Raw genomic sequence first — 14,268 nt, forward strand, 5'->3', positions numbered from 1 at the left:
CTGCTGGAGCAGATGTTCTCCTGGATCGACCAGAGGAGTCGCTGTGCGGACCAACTGGTCAAACTGGCCAAGGAGCTCGAGTCCCTCAGGACGAAATGCAATGGCGCTGAATGTGTGGGCAGCTCGGTGGCTGTGGTGGGGGCTGCGTGTGTGATCGGCGCCGGCCTCACCTTCCTCTCCGGCGGAGCAGCTGCTCCATTTTTAGGTTTGTTGGGAGGAACATATTTAGGAGCAGGTGCCGTCATCTCTGTGGCCACTCAACTCATCGAGGGCTTCCTGTCCAGCAGCACCATGAAAGACGCAAAGAAAATCGAAGAGAAAAGCAACGAATCAGCAAAAAACATTCAGCGACTGTTCGAGAAACTAAAGTCGGAGAAGAAGGAGGCGAACAGATTCGCCGACCCGGACGATTTGGACAGACACATCCTGACTAACATCCTGAGAGCTGTGGCAAGACGAAGTGGAGTGAGGATGAAGATCAACTTCAGAATGATCGGTGACGAGCCGAATTGGTCTTTTGGTGGAGGACATTATTCAAGCCTCAGTCCCGGCCTTGGCCTCAACGTCCCTATTCTGGTGACCATCACTGGAGTTTTAGGGTTTTTCACGCTCAGCGCAAGTGGGAAGAAATGTAACTTTCTATTTGCTAAAGGAGCTCAGCAGCTGATCAAGGAGATATCTGTGACTGGACTGAAAACAGTGCTCAAAGGAGGCAGCATGGTGAGATCAACTTCCTGTACACACACACTTTTCTTATTCGATTCTTAATTGAATGTTTTTATGAAGGATAATTTGATCATCTGATAATTAATCCTTTATTGATCTGTTTCGGTCAATCATCAGCTTGTGGGAGGAGCTATTGGAATGGCGTTTGCGCTTCCCGAGGCGATCGACAACTGGACAGATCTGATCAAGAACAACAACGTGACTGAAGCTAGCCAATCCCTGCGAGACACAGCCAAAGCCATCCAAAAGATCACGCAGGCCCTGAAGGATCAGTTTAAAGATATGAAGTAAGTGATTCTCAGTTTCTGCTCCTGCAGGTTTGTTTCCTCAGGTAAAGAGCTGCAGTGGGAGACCGAAGGTCAACACATCCAAACCACTTACATTTAATAAGAAAAGCATCAGGCGTTTAGCGCAGAACCTTCACTCAAAGCAGTTTGACCTTTCCTAATATTTACAACTGCAAACCAGGAACCACAGAGCAACACCTTAATGCAACCTGTTAGCAGCTAAGGCTGTTTTCAGACATGTTCCTGACATGTTCCTGACATGTTCCTGACATGTTCCTCACATGTTCCTCACATGTTCTGCAGGTTCTGTATGTCTGAACAAATGTCTGAGTCAGTGTCTCTGGACATTTTCTGGAACCTTTCCTGCAGCTTCTTAGTAAAATGTGTGTCCAGAAGAGTCCAGAAACTCTCCCAACTTCCCCTGGTATTAAAGCTGGACACCACAGCAACCAGGCAGACAAATCTTGTAGCAGCCAATTAACCAACTGTTAATGATGAATTTTTGCATCATCGCACCTTCACATCCTTCATAATTGATCTATTTTCATTGACACCATTAATTACTTCTAATAATTCACTGACTTATTTGCTGTATATAACAATATATTCATTTATCATTCATTATGTAAAATAAAGCCTCACAGAGCTCAGTTATTTCATTTTTACTCCAGGTGCTGAAATGTGCATCTGCAGACTGCTTTGTGATTTCAAGGCAGTTCTGGCTGAGGTGTGTCCCTGAGGTTCAGACTCTCAGGGCTCATGGGCCATAGGCTGATGAAGCAGAAGCACTATACCTTCAGTCGGAGGAGGGACCCCTCCCACCAATATAACCTTCTATCTTTTCTTTGTTTCAACAACATAACGTTATATCGACAACCAAAGGAACCAATGAGATTCAAGTGGGAGGCCGCACCTCAAAAGATGAACCAATCCCATGAACACAAAGAGATGCGTGGAGATACCGCGCCGCATAAAACAGGATATTCTCACTGATTTGTTCAGGCTGTCTGGACAGGCTCGGGTTTAGTTTGGTTCCTGTCTGATAGAACCGAAGATTTGGATGTAAGCTCTGAAACAGAAGTACTATGTTGGAGCAGCACCCAGCAGCCAACCGAACGTGGCCCTGCGACACCACCTGGTAGCTAAACTCGACACCTTGTGGCAACAAGCTTGTGACCAGTCAGATGACTCAAGTCCCTGCAGAGCAACGTCCTGGACACATCCAGCTCGTACAAGGGTTCTAAGATTGCTCAACTTGTCGACTATCAACACAACTAGTCCACACTGCATCGTTGTCAACTAGTCATTTATATGTGGGTTTAGCCCGGGGCAGTAATCAAGCACTGGTACCTACAGCAGATATGCAGCAGGGGGCACTGTTGTTAGACACACAGAGCCAGAAGGAAACATGGTCAAACAACCAGATTCAGATGCTCTAATAAAACTAACCCAGAGTAGATAGAAACGTCCGCTGACCTAAAGTAATGCAACAGTGTGTATAGCTACATACGCTTATGGCTAACGCTAGCAACGACAGAGTGGACAAGGAAGGCAGACGACAATCAGAGACTTCTCTAAACATCTTATCTCTCACACAAATTGACACGGGTTGGAAAAAACATGTCCCCTACGATTAATCGACTAGTTGACTACTTTGTAGGAATAGTTGACAACTACTAAAATGCAGTAATCAGGAATGCCCTCGCTCTTACTACCCACTGATGATGGACAACCAGTCATCTAAATTCACCCTGCTTAAATAATCGTTAGACACTAGAACAGCAAACACACATTTGAAAAATCCCCTGGGAGTTTCAACGTCCCAACTGTTTGAACCATTTCAGTGTAAAATGTGTTTGAAGTCGTGCTAACTGGACCTTCTGCTGTTTTATTCACAGGCGGATGCTCGAGAAGATGGAAGAAGAACAGCGCAAGCAGGAGAAAGTTAAGCGCATCATTGAAAACCCAGAGAGAAGCTATGAAGACGAGAGAGTATTAATAAGGTATGCCATGAAAACATGCCAGAACGAAGAGGTGCGACGATGGCTGAGAGAGAATTCAGGGTGTTTCCTCAAACTTGTGGCTTTGTTTCAATTAATGAAAAATGAAATCATCAAGAAGTCAAACGAGGACGAGTCTGATGACGAAGACGAAGACGAAGACAGTGAAGTGGACATCATCTTTGTGGCTCACGGATCGATCACAGACTCCATGATTCCAGCTTCCTGTCTGATGCCTCTGTCCAACATCAAAGACGTGCTCCTGTATTCCCCCTGGAACTGTCTCCTCGCTGCTGATGCAGCGTACGGCATCGCTACAGGACTCATACAACCTCGGCACAGACAGTTTATCTGTGTTCCAGAAAGTGGCTGTAAAATTCCTGATAAAGGACACCGGCCCAGGAAACTGCCAGCTGGCTGGAACTCAATGAAGGAAGCAGGACTGATTCCCAACATCATGGTCAGTACTCTCAACGTTCCAGATGATGGTGCATGGACGTGTTTGGTCGATCTCACAGAAACATATGGTAGACCAGGGAGAGGCCGCATCGTCATCCCGTTCATCCTTGGTGGTCTGGAAGCAACAATCCCGTTCTACATCGTCACCTGGGTCATGTCTCTGGTGCTGTCTTTCTTCCGGATCGAAGCCACCGTCCATCTCGCCGCCTGTCTTGGTGATGAATCTACAAGGCAGAAGTTTCCCAGAGAGTTCTTGGAGTGTCAGTACTCCTACACTATTGACGACACCGGGATGACATCAAGGGCCATGTTGTCCATCACCCACCGTGCCCTGTACAGGAACTTACAGGCCATGTTCGATTAGATGGACAAAACGTAAACATTTTCTGGAGAGGACAAGTTCTGTTCCAGCGAAAGATTTGTCCATGCCTCAAGCTGAACTGATTTCCCACCTCGATGCATCTCCGTGTGTTTCAACACGTTGGTATCAACAAACAATCCAATTTTCATCTGAGAGATGATTTCCAGTGCCCGGAATCGTTAAAACTTCTATAAAGACGAGCTGCTGCTGGAGTCACTGAGCAGCCAGAGAACCCCCACCTCCGTTTTCTCCACTGATCAGATTCACAGTCGATTGATTCTTTTACCCCCTCGACACAGATGAGTTATGAACATTCAAAATCATATTTACTGTGATCTACCCCTGATGTAGTGCGGCTGTGGCTGAGGGGGAAGAGTGGTCGTCCTCCAACCAGATGGTCGGCTGTTTGGATAAAATGTAATATAATGATGTGGAGGAGTCGGGACGTATCCGACATGGTCGCACCTGTAATGGAAAATTATATAATCATACTATACTATGTATTATACATGCTTATGTAACCACACTATTATCTGTGCTTATGCATATCACGTGTGAGGAGATGGCCGCACCACATGTGACCTGACAAGATGTCTGTTGGTGACTCACTAGGTGAAATCCAGACATCGGAGCCACTCATCACTTTGCTGTCTCCTCCAATCTTATCTTCTGGGGGTGTACTCCGCATTTTCACACACACACAATTCGGCTTATAAGCAAACACATCACCTCTTTTTGTATGAAAGAGTACGCCCGACAATGTTTCTTGGTCTTACCCATCTTCACGTCTGCATGCTGTAAGATCGGTTAAGAATAAACATGCACTTAAAAGACAATTAGGTTCTTTATTTCAGAAAATGATTTCCTCCACACACCTGAGCAGCAGGTCCCTGGTTCAATTCCCGACTGGACGGACCGGCGTTTCGATTCTCTAACCTCAGTCACATAAACACAACAGCCAATCCTAGGATCCCTTCCACCAACCAACTCTGTGTCCCTGTGACCTTTGACCACTGACACTCATCAGTTCATCTGAGTCTAAATGTACATTTGGACCAAATTTGAAAGGATTTTCTTCAGTTGGTCTGAAGATCTCCTGCCAAAAAAAGAATAATGGAAAAAAGCCCCCAAAAAATACCTGTATGTACACGTACAATGTAATCTGATTACTTTCTGGCACGCAGACCGTGGTGTACGTTTGTTTGAAGCTGAACTGGTCCAACCTCTGAAGGAGCTGAACATTATCAGACACCTGCACGATGAAGAGATGAGGAAGACGTGCTCGTCACCTATTTACGTGTCACACGGACTCAATCACCTCTGGCACAGAAACTCAAAAGCAGAATGGAAACACTGTTCATACCCTGATCCATCAATAATCACTTTTATATTGTAATACAGTTTAATATTAATCAATTATGAAATCTGTCATGACATTGATACCACATGATGATTACTCTGCTAATATTAGTTAGCTGTAGATTCCGTCTCTAATCTTATTGGTTGTACACGTTAAGCATTACTACATGATGACGACACGATGAGGTCACGATAAGGTCATGATGAGGTCATTCCTACCATATTACCACAAATTGACGTCTTCTTACACCAAACATTTATGTTCTGATTAAATGCGTTTGAGTCATGTTGGCGTTTGAACCCATGAGATGTTTCCTGTTCTCAGCTGCTGTGATTAAAAGAATAAAGTCTTTGTTTTTTAAAGCTGAAATGAGAAGTTACCTGTGTAACCCCAGATCCTGCTTCCAGGTCCGGGCCCCGGAGCAACATCTGGAGAAGCATCTGGACAACGACAAACATAATGATGACTTCAACAAACAGCACAGATTTAAAGCAGAGTTAATCAATCATGTTGATTGATCCTGAAATATGAGCAAGTCCATGTTGGTTTTGTGGTTCAGTTTATTGATTTTCATTATAAAGAAAAACACAAATAAACATTACAGTTAGTGACCTTTGACCTCTGAAACAAACATTAAAAACAGGACGTTCAGTGTCTCAAAGCTTCAAAATAAACAGACGATAAAAACCAGTGTCCAGACATCACAAACATCAGCTGATCGACAGGAAGTGATGTCACACGAGATCAGGAACAGGCCAAGGCTCATCACATGGTTCATTAGAGGTCAAAGGTTATAGGTGATCAGGTGCAGTAGAAACGTCCGTCGTCGACTCTCCTTCTCTTACGACTCTGCTGCTGCTCGAAGAACTGACGGATGTCATCAGGGGTCACGACCTATCAGAACAATCACATGACATCACAGGTCAGTGACCTATCACAGAACAGTCACATGACATCAGAGGTCATGACCTATCAGAACAGTCACATGACATCACAGGTCACGACCTATCAGAACAGTCACATGACATCACAGGTCATGACCTATCAATCAGAACAGTCACATGACATCACAGGTCAGTGACCTATCACAGAACGGTCACATGACATCAGAGGTCATGACCTATCAGAACAGTCACATGACATCACAGGTCACGACCTATCAGAACAATCACATGACATCACAGGTCAGTGACCTATCACAGAACAGTCACATGACATCAGAGGTCATGACCTATCAGAACAGTCACATGACATCACAGGTCAGTGACCTATCACAGAACAGTCACATGACATCAGAGGTCACTGACCTTTCCTTCAGCTGCAAACGTCTGAAGAAAATCCTTCAGTTCAGTTTTCATGTCGTTGTATCCTGAAACAAAAAAACACAACAAACAAAATGTGTAGAACTTGTAGTTTCATGCAGAGTACTTTTAATTTAATTTGTAGTACTTGTAGTTTTCAGTGTGGTAGTTTTTCTTACCGTGGATGATCTCGAGCTGCTGCACTCGGTTCAGGTTGTCGAGAGCTGACATCAGAGGGTCGTGTCCTTGTTGCGTCTGTTCGTTGTTCTTTCCTTTTCTCTCGTAGGCGAGGACGGTGTCCCACTCGTCCAATAAGAAGGACAGATTAGCTTGTGACAGACGCTCCTGAGGACAGACACAGATCAGTTACACACTGGTCTGTGGTTGTGTTCTGGTTTTTTAAGTTCTGAGAGAAACTTGGGTGAAGGTCTTCACTTTGTCTGCAGAACGCACAGACAGGAAGTCACACGTGATGATCTGAAGACTAACGTGCCAACAGGTCGTCAGTGATGTAACACGCTGTCATGTGGCTGTTTGCTCGTAGTTTGGTCACAAACATTTAGATCATTTAAAAATCCACCAGTCGCTGCGCAGTGTGGACAAACTATGTGTTTACGTCATGTGACATGTCAAATCACAAGCCTATGACCTCACGCTGACATCATGAGTGCGTCAGCCAATGGAAATTTAAACTCGTTACCTGGCAGGTGGTGCAGGAGCAGAGTTTGGAGCGCCACCCTGACGGCCAGAACACAGCGCCTGACCGGAGTCTGTTCTGACCAATCCTCTGCAGTTCCTTCAGTCTGCAGCTAGACTCCGCCTCCTCGCGGCTCCGCTTACTGCCGGGCTCGATGACATCATCCACCTGATCCACCTTATAGATCATTCATCAATGACATGGATCAGAAAGAGTGGTTGAGCATACATGACTCAGTCTGAACAGTGGAAGCCTCTCACCTGTGGTTTGTCAGGAGCGTCTGTGTTTGATTCTCCTCCTGTTTCCTCCTTCACCTGAGCTGCTGCACCTGAGACTGAACAGGAAGTACGTCACATGCAGGAAACACGTCACACAGCCGCTGTGAGTCAGTGACTTACCTGCCAGGAGATCAGCGTAGGTCCAGAGGAAATCATTTTTATTCATACACAGCTCACAAATCATCTCCTGCAGCTCGACACAGTCGGGAACCACACAGCCCAGGTGCTGCAGGTACAGGTACAGGTGAGGTCGGTGAAGGTTGACCACCAGGGGGCACCACAACAAGTTTCACGGCACCATTCAGATTATGTAATTAAGAAAGTTTGGACTGTTTAGTTTTGAGTGGAGACGCAGCGAGAGCACAGGACTCAATCACCTGTGTGATGTCCTTTGTCCAAACCTCATCAGGCAAAGCATCATGTAAATGTTTCCTGTGCCACAGACTCACCCTGCCATGCAGCCAGTCCTCACACACCACACACTGAATCATCTCGTCCTCCACCTGGAGACAAAACCAGCCAGTAAGAGAGAGACACACATTCGGTGGAGTCCAGAGCTCACGTGGGGGTCAGGTGAGGGGGGGTGATGTCTCACCTGGTCGTCGGGGTCGGGATAAGGTCGACTGCAGGTGCAGTAAACTCCAAAGAAGTTGTGACTGTATTTATTCAGAGTGTTGACCTCGTCTTTATCCTGAAACACACCACTCGTGTTTAACGTGCATTGTGGGGACCAACGATTAACAAAGGTTATAGAGACCTGACAGCTGTTTATGTATTTATAAGGATGCCAGGTAACAGATTCATCTGCCATGTTTGATCAATGATGAACTGATGTTTATTTAAAGTATAACTTCACTTCTGAGTCTGACTCCACCTACTTCTCAAACTGGTCCAAGGTCCAAGATGGTTTAAAACACCAGGTGGCGCTATGAGCCGTGTTCAACCCATGAAGAGCTGATAATAAACATGATACTAAAACCATGAACCTGTTTGATCAGTTTACAGCTGAAAAACATGTGTGTCCATTTCATTTGTGTCATTTTACTGGATGTGGACTAACAGGATGGAGTTTACACTGCAGCTCTGTGAACTTCCTGTTTCCACAGTCACAACGAAAGTTCCTGCAGAAAAAAACACACAGAAGAAAAAATAAAAGAAACACCAAATACTTATATTTATTTAAAACAGTTTCAGTCCTTTTATCATGTATTCTGGATTATTGACTTACAGAGCATTACATTATTATTATTATTATCAACAGAGCTTTACGTCCTTCACATGTAAACAGCACATTGGCTCAGATCAAAACTCACGTCCGTCTGAGGACGATGTTGATGGATGTACTGATCAGGGATTGAAAGTGATGATGCGTTTGCTCACCTCTTGGTGTAGAGTTCAAAGAGGTCGTGACCTTCATGACATTTATATGAACACGCCAAACACACTCCTGCTGCTTCTCCGCCTTTTGGTGTACAAGTGTTACAGGCGTACAGAGCCTGACGCTTCACATAGCCCTGAAAACACACAGTTACATATGGAGCTCATCTTAGATTTAAACAAACACCAAACTGATACCTCTCTAATAATAATAATAATAATATAACAATAATAATAACTGGTTGGTGCTGCCACCTGTTGGTCAGTGTGTGCAGTGCGTACCTGAGGGTAGGAGCAGTGATCTGAGTCACTTCCTGCCAGAACAGCTGAAGCTTCTTCCTCAAGCTCCTCATCTTCCTCCAGAACATCAACCAGCGACACCGTCTGCTCCTCAGACATGTTTACTACCAACACAGGGTCAACCTCAGGTTAGTCTACTGTCTGTCTCTGTCTCTACTGTGTGTGTCTGTCTCTACTGTCTCTACTGTCAGTGTCTACTGTCTGTCTCTGTCTCTACTGTTTCTACTGTCTGTCTCTGTCTCTACTGTCTGTCTCTCTGCTCTCTGTCTACTGCCTCTACTGTCGGTGTCTACTGTCTGTCTCTGTCTCTACTGTGTGTCTCTGTCTCTACTGTCTCTACTGTCAGTGTCTACTGTCTGTCTCTGTCTCTACTGTCTGTGTCTAATGTCTCTACTGTCTGTCTCAACTGTGTCTCTGTCTCTATTGTCTCTCTACTGTCTGTGTCTGTCTCTACTGTTTCTACTGTCTGTCTGTCTCTCTACTCTCTGTCTACTGTCTGTGTCTACTGTCTCTACTGTCTGTGTCTACTGTCTGTCTACTGTCTGTCTACCTTCTGTGTCTATCTCCACTGTCTGTGTCTACTGTCTGTCTCTATTGTCTTTACTGTTTGTCTCTGTCTACTGTCTTTCTGTGTCTACTGTCTGTCTCTATTGTCTCTGTCTCTACTGTCTGTGTCTACCTGTCTCTGTTGTCTCTACTATCTCTGTCTTTACTGTCTGAATTAAATGTGAGGAGTGTCCCCACAGTTGTAGTAAGACAAACACGTGTGTGTGTGTTTCAGTACTGTCTATCGATCACTGATCAATATGACAGCAGTTAGCTTCAGTTAGCCTCAGTTAGCTTCAGTTATCCTCAGTTAGCTTCAGTTAGCCTCAGTTAGCTTCAGTTATCCTCAGTTAGCTTCAGTTATCCTCAGTTAGCTTCAGTTAGCTTCAGTTAGCTTCAGTTATCCTCAGTTAGCCTCATCAGGGAAACCGCCTGTCTCTGCTCCGTGCTAATGCTAACGGTGTTAGCTCTGTTAATAAAAAAAACACACACTCACCGAGTCCAACCGGGACCGGACCGGAAGTAGAAGCAAAGTCTTTCCAGCGTCTGATCAGTCTGTAGAGCAGCCGATCGACTGACCAATAACCAATAATAACCAATAATAACCAATAATAACCAGCTCCGTGTGATGTCCAGAGGATCAGAGCTTTGTTGTCAAACTACTAGCCACAGCTAGCTGATGACAACTTCCGGTTCACTTCCGTAGGTCGTCTTTGGCGGCAATCTAAAACTAAAATTGGCGGTAATCTGAGTCACAGGTCATCGAATTTAAAAACGGATTCAGTCAATACAAACAAGAACAAGATTTAAAATCACAGGGTGAACAGAATCAACTAGAGAACAGTCGACATCTCAAGAAAAATCAAAATCAGGGTCACACACGACAGATCAGAGTGCTGCCTCTAGTGGGGTGATATGGTACTATTTGCCCTTTAAGGTTTGATGCTTCCATATTATTAATGTAGGTGAGGAGGAGGATTTTAAATTCTAAATGTAACAGGAAGTCAGTGTAGTGAAGCTAACACAGGAGACGTGTGGTCTCTGGTCCTGGTTCTCTTCAGGACACGTGCTGCAGCATTTAGGACAAACTGCAGAGTCTTTAACGACTTCCTGCTGGAGCCTGATAAGGAATTACAATAATCATGTCTGGATGGAACAACGGCCTGGACTCGTTTTTCTGCATCTTTTTGAGACATTTCTGATTTTGAGATGTTACGTAAGTGAAAGAAGGCGGTCCTAGAAATTTGTTTTAAATGAGAATCAAAGGACAAATCAGGATCAAAGATGACTCCTGACTGTTTCACTGGAGGTGAGGACGATTTCATCTAGAGCGCTTCATCATTAGATAATGTGTCTCTAAGGTGTTTAAGTGTAAAACTTCTGCTTTATCTAAGTTTGATAAGAGAAACTTGTGGGTTATCCAGGTTTTTGTGTCCTTAAATCATGTTTGAAGTTTAGTTAGATCTACAGGATCCTGACAGGAACAAAAGGGTTTGGAGTCAAGCGAGTTTATCACGCTAAAAAATGCGTCGCTCATTTTTGCTCGATTAAAATGAAATATATATTTTTTATGATGTACTCAATGTTTATATTATGGTGGGATTTTACGTAAGGTACTTGAAGGCAACAGACAGTGCGCGATGACGTCAGTAAAGATGGCGCTGTCAGCGGAGCTGAAGCTCAGAGACAAACACACACAGAGAATCTGCGTTCAAGTGGAAAATGACCTGAGTTCTCTAAATGACGGAATAAAGGAGCTGAACGTGAACGTGTCACAGCTTCTCAGTGAACTGGTGGAGCGGGAAAAAGCCCGAGGAGCCTGCGCAGCTGGTCAGTTACCTGATGCTAACACCACAGAGCTAACACCAGAGAGCTAACACCACAGAGCTAACACCAGAGAGCTAACACCACAGAGCTAACTCCACAGAGCTAACACCAGAGAGCTAACTCCACAGAGCTAACACCAGAGAGCTAACACCACAGAGCTAACACCACAGAGCTAACTCCAGAGAGCTAACACCACAGAGCTAACACCAGAGAGCTAACACCACAGAGCTAACACCAGAGAGCTAACACCACAGAGCTAACTCCACAGAGCTAACACCAGAGAGCTAACTCCAGAGAGCTAACACCACAGAGCTAACTCCAGAGAGCTAACACCACAGAGCTAACTCCACAGAGCTAACACCTGATGATAACACCACAGAGCTAACACCAGAGAGCTAACACCACATAGCTAACTCCACAGAGCTAACACCAGAGAGCTAACACCACAGATCTAACTCCAGAGAGCTAACTCCAGAGAGCTAACTCCACAGAGCTAACACCTGATGATAACACCACAGAGCTAACACCACAGAGCAACACCTGATGTAACACCACAGAGCTAACACCACAGAGCTAACACCTGATGATAACACCACAGAGCTAACACCACAGAGCTAACACCTGATGATAACACCACAGAGCTAACACCACAGAGCTAACACCTGATGATAACACCACAGAGCTAACACCTGATGATAACACCACAGAGCTAACACCACAGAGCTAACAACACAGAGCTAACACCTGATGATAACACCACAGAGCTAACACCTGATGATAACACCACAGAGCTAACAACACAGAGCTAACACCTGATGCTAACACCACAGAGCTAACAACACAGAGCTAACACCACTGATCGAACACCACTGAGCTAACACCCAATGCAAACACCACAGAGCCAGAGAGAGAACTCCGGTTGGCCTGAATGAATATAATATATATAAGTTGACTTTGGTGGAAAAGATTTTTTATTAACCTGTTGATGTTTTACTGACGTCACAGCTCAGGTAAACTGAGCAGCTGTAAACCCCAGATCTGTGTTAGATGATGTCACATTCACCTGTTTTATCTACTGCAGGTGAGGAAGACGAGGACAGTGATGAAGGCAGTGATGAAGAAGAGTCATCAAAATGTGAACTACAACGTCCAGCCAAAAGACTCAAACCATGAAACACCTGAGGACTATCTGAGACTTGATGACGTCAAGAACTGATGATGATGATGTCAGGTGATCAGTCACATGACTGGGTAGAAACGTTATAAATAAAGCTGTAACAGGTGTGTCTCAGGTTAAAGTTTTTTTTAAATGTGACTGATCAGGAGTTATTGATCCAGAATCAGTCCTGATCTGAGTGGACATCATCTTTCTATTGGGGAGGACAGATGGGGACAGGTCAGGAAGCAGCTGGTCGTCGCTTCAATAAATTAAAAAAAATAATTAAACAATGCGAAGTTTCAACGTTTATAAAGACTTTTAATTTGTGTTTAGACTTGTCATGGTAACCAGCGTGTGTGATGTGACTCATGTTACAATAGAAACATACCACAGACAACCTCTGTTCTAAATATTAACCTGCGGTAACCATGGCAACAGTAACCATGTTTTAGGTAACTGGTTAAAGTAGGTGTGGTTACTGGATGTGCTGCGGTCACCATATTCAACACACTCCAGGACTGTCTGTGATGTCACAACAAAACAAGAGAACAATTGAGTTTCAGAGGTCCTGTCAGTCGTCACTGAGGGCAACACTGACCACCACTCCTGTCAAGACAGGGTGGAGGGTTAACGTCCAATGGGAATGTTACTGTTCAAAAGGCACACAGGAAATGACATCACGTGCAATGCTGACAGTCCAGAGCCACTGCGGCCTCGCAGATTGGTCCTCGCTATGTGTCAATCACTGACCCTGCCCTGTGATTTGTCGGTCTCTGGGTGGTGTGGCGGCGACTACACAGCAAGGCGATGCAGACAGGAAGTACGCAGTAACCGACAGCACGGGGGTCGGCTCTCGTGCACGAGAACAGGAAGAGGAAGAGCTGGAGGTAAGGCAGCAGGAAGACCGACACCCACATCCAGACAGGAAGTGACAGCAGGTGAGACCAGGTGAAAACAGAGGGTGGAGCTGACAGACTGGCCCCGCCTCCCTGCACACGCTCCAAACTGAGTGTGTGCACCTCAAAGACGTAGTACACCGCCATGATGCTGAGCAGCAGGTAGAGAGCCACGCCCACCCATCCCATCCTCTGACGGAAGTTCATCATCCTCCATACTGTTGACAGATAATAACAAATCAATTGTCAATACAAGTTTATCTATAACTTTATCAATATGAGCTTTATGAGCATTAACTTTAGTAACACTGAGTTTAATAACATTCACTTTGACATTAACATTTAATATGAACTGACGCAAAATCACTTTCCACTGAATGTCGTAGTTTTTCAAGGAGACGTTTAGCCTGTTAATGTTAGCAGCTTGCTCATCTGTTAGCAACATGTTAGCAGCTTGCTCATCTGTTAGCAACATGTTAGCAGCTTGCTCATCTGTTAGCAACATGTTAGCAGCTTGCTCATCTGTTAGCAACATGTTAGCAGCCCGTTCATCTGTTAGCAACATGTTCGCAGCCCGTTCATCTGTTAGCAACATGTTAGCAGCCTGTTCGTCTGTTAGCAGCCTGTTCATCTGTTAGCAACATGTTAGCAGCCCGTTCATCTGTTAGCAACATGTTAGCAGCCCGTTCATCTG

The 14,268-nt window shown here is 44.9% G+C and overlaps 3 protein-coding genes across 7 annotated transcripts in view; 1 reads left to right on the forward strand and 2 right to left on the reverse strand.

The window, feature by feature from the left end:
* The window catches only part of LOC118104010, a 9,132-nt gene extending 3,570 nt beyond the window's left edge, over positions 1-5,562 (forward strand). For both annotated transcript variants that reach the window (XM_035151058.2, XM_035151059.2), the window contains 3 exons: positions 1-720; positions 844-1,013; positions 2,912-5,562. The exon at positions 1-720 is cut by the window's left edge and continues 56 nt beyond it. In XM_035151058.2, coding sequence (XP_035006949.1) covers positions 1-720; positions 844-1,013; positions 2,912-3,836 — 1,815 coding nt within the window. In that variant the 3' untranslated portion in view covers positions 3,837-5,562. The remainder of the gene's footprint in view (positions 721-843; positions 1,014-2,911) is intronic.
* Positions 5,563-5,735: 173 nt separating this feature from the next.
* ubr7 (ubiquitin protein ligase E3 component n-recognin 7) lies at positions 5,736-10,655 on the reverse strand. Of its 4 annotated transcripts, none has more exons than XM_035151064.2 (12): positions 10,189-10,655; positions 9,129-9,250; positions 8,850-8,983; positions 8,515-8,590; positions 8,065-8,160; positions 7,919-7,972; positions 7,590-7,695; positions 7,452-7,519; positions 7,195-7,368; positions 6,674-6,839; positions 6,501-6,562; positions 5,736-6,087 (listed from the first exon to the last, which is right to left on the reverse strand). In XM_035151064.2, exons 2-12 carry the CDS (start codon positions 9,243-9,245, stop codon positions 5,995-5,997), a joined length of 1,146 nt encoding a protein of 381 aa, XP_035006955.1. In that variant the 5' UTR covers positions 9,246-9,250; positions 10,189-10,655; the 3' UTR covers positions 5,736-5,994. The 4 variants fall into 4 exon arrangements, with proteins under 4 accessions (XP_035006955.1, XP_047193997.1, XP_035006954.1 ...); XM_047338041.1 differs by having other exon boundaries at positions 8,530-8,590; positions 10,189-10,625; XM_035151063.2 differs by having other exon boundaries at positions 7,452-7,525; positions 10,189-10,607.
* A 2,320-nt stretch (positions 10,656-12,975) lies between these two features.
* Positions 12,976-14,205, reverse strand: tmem251 (transmembrane protein 251). The gene is made up of 2 exons (XM_035151069.2): positions 13,932-14,205; positions 12,976-13,792 (listed from the first exon to the last, which is right to left on the reverse strand). Exons 1-2 carry the CDS (start codon positions 14,203-14,205, stop codon positions 13,410-13,412), a joined length of 657 nt encoding a protein of 218 aa, XP_035006960.1. The 3' UTR covers positions 12,976-13,409.
* Positions 14,206-14,268: the final 63 nt, after the last annotated feature.

The sequence above is a fragment of the Hippoglossus stenolepis genome, chromosome 20 (genome assembly GCF_022539355.2).
Source record: "Hippoglossus stenolepis isolate QCI-W04-F060 chromosome 20, HSTE1.2, whole genome shotgun sequence".
NCBI classification, from domain to species: Eukaryota; Metazoa; Chordata; class Actinopteri; order Pleuronectiformes; family Pleuronectidae; genus Hippoglossus; species Hippoglossus stenolepis.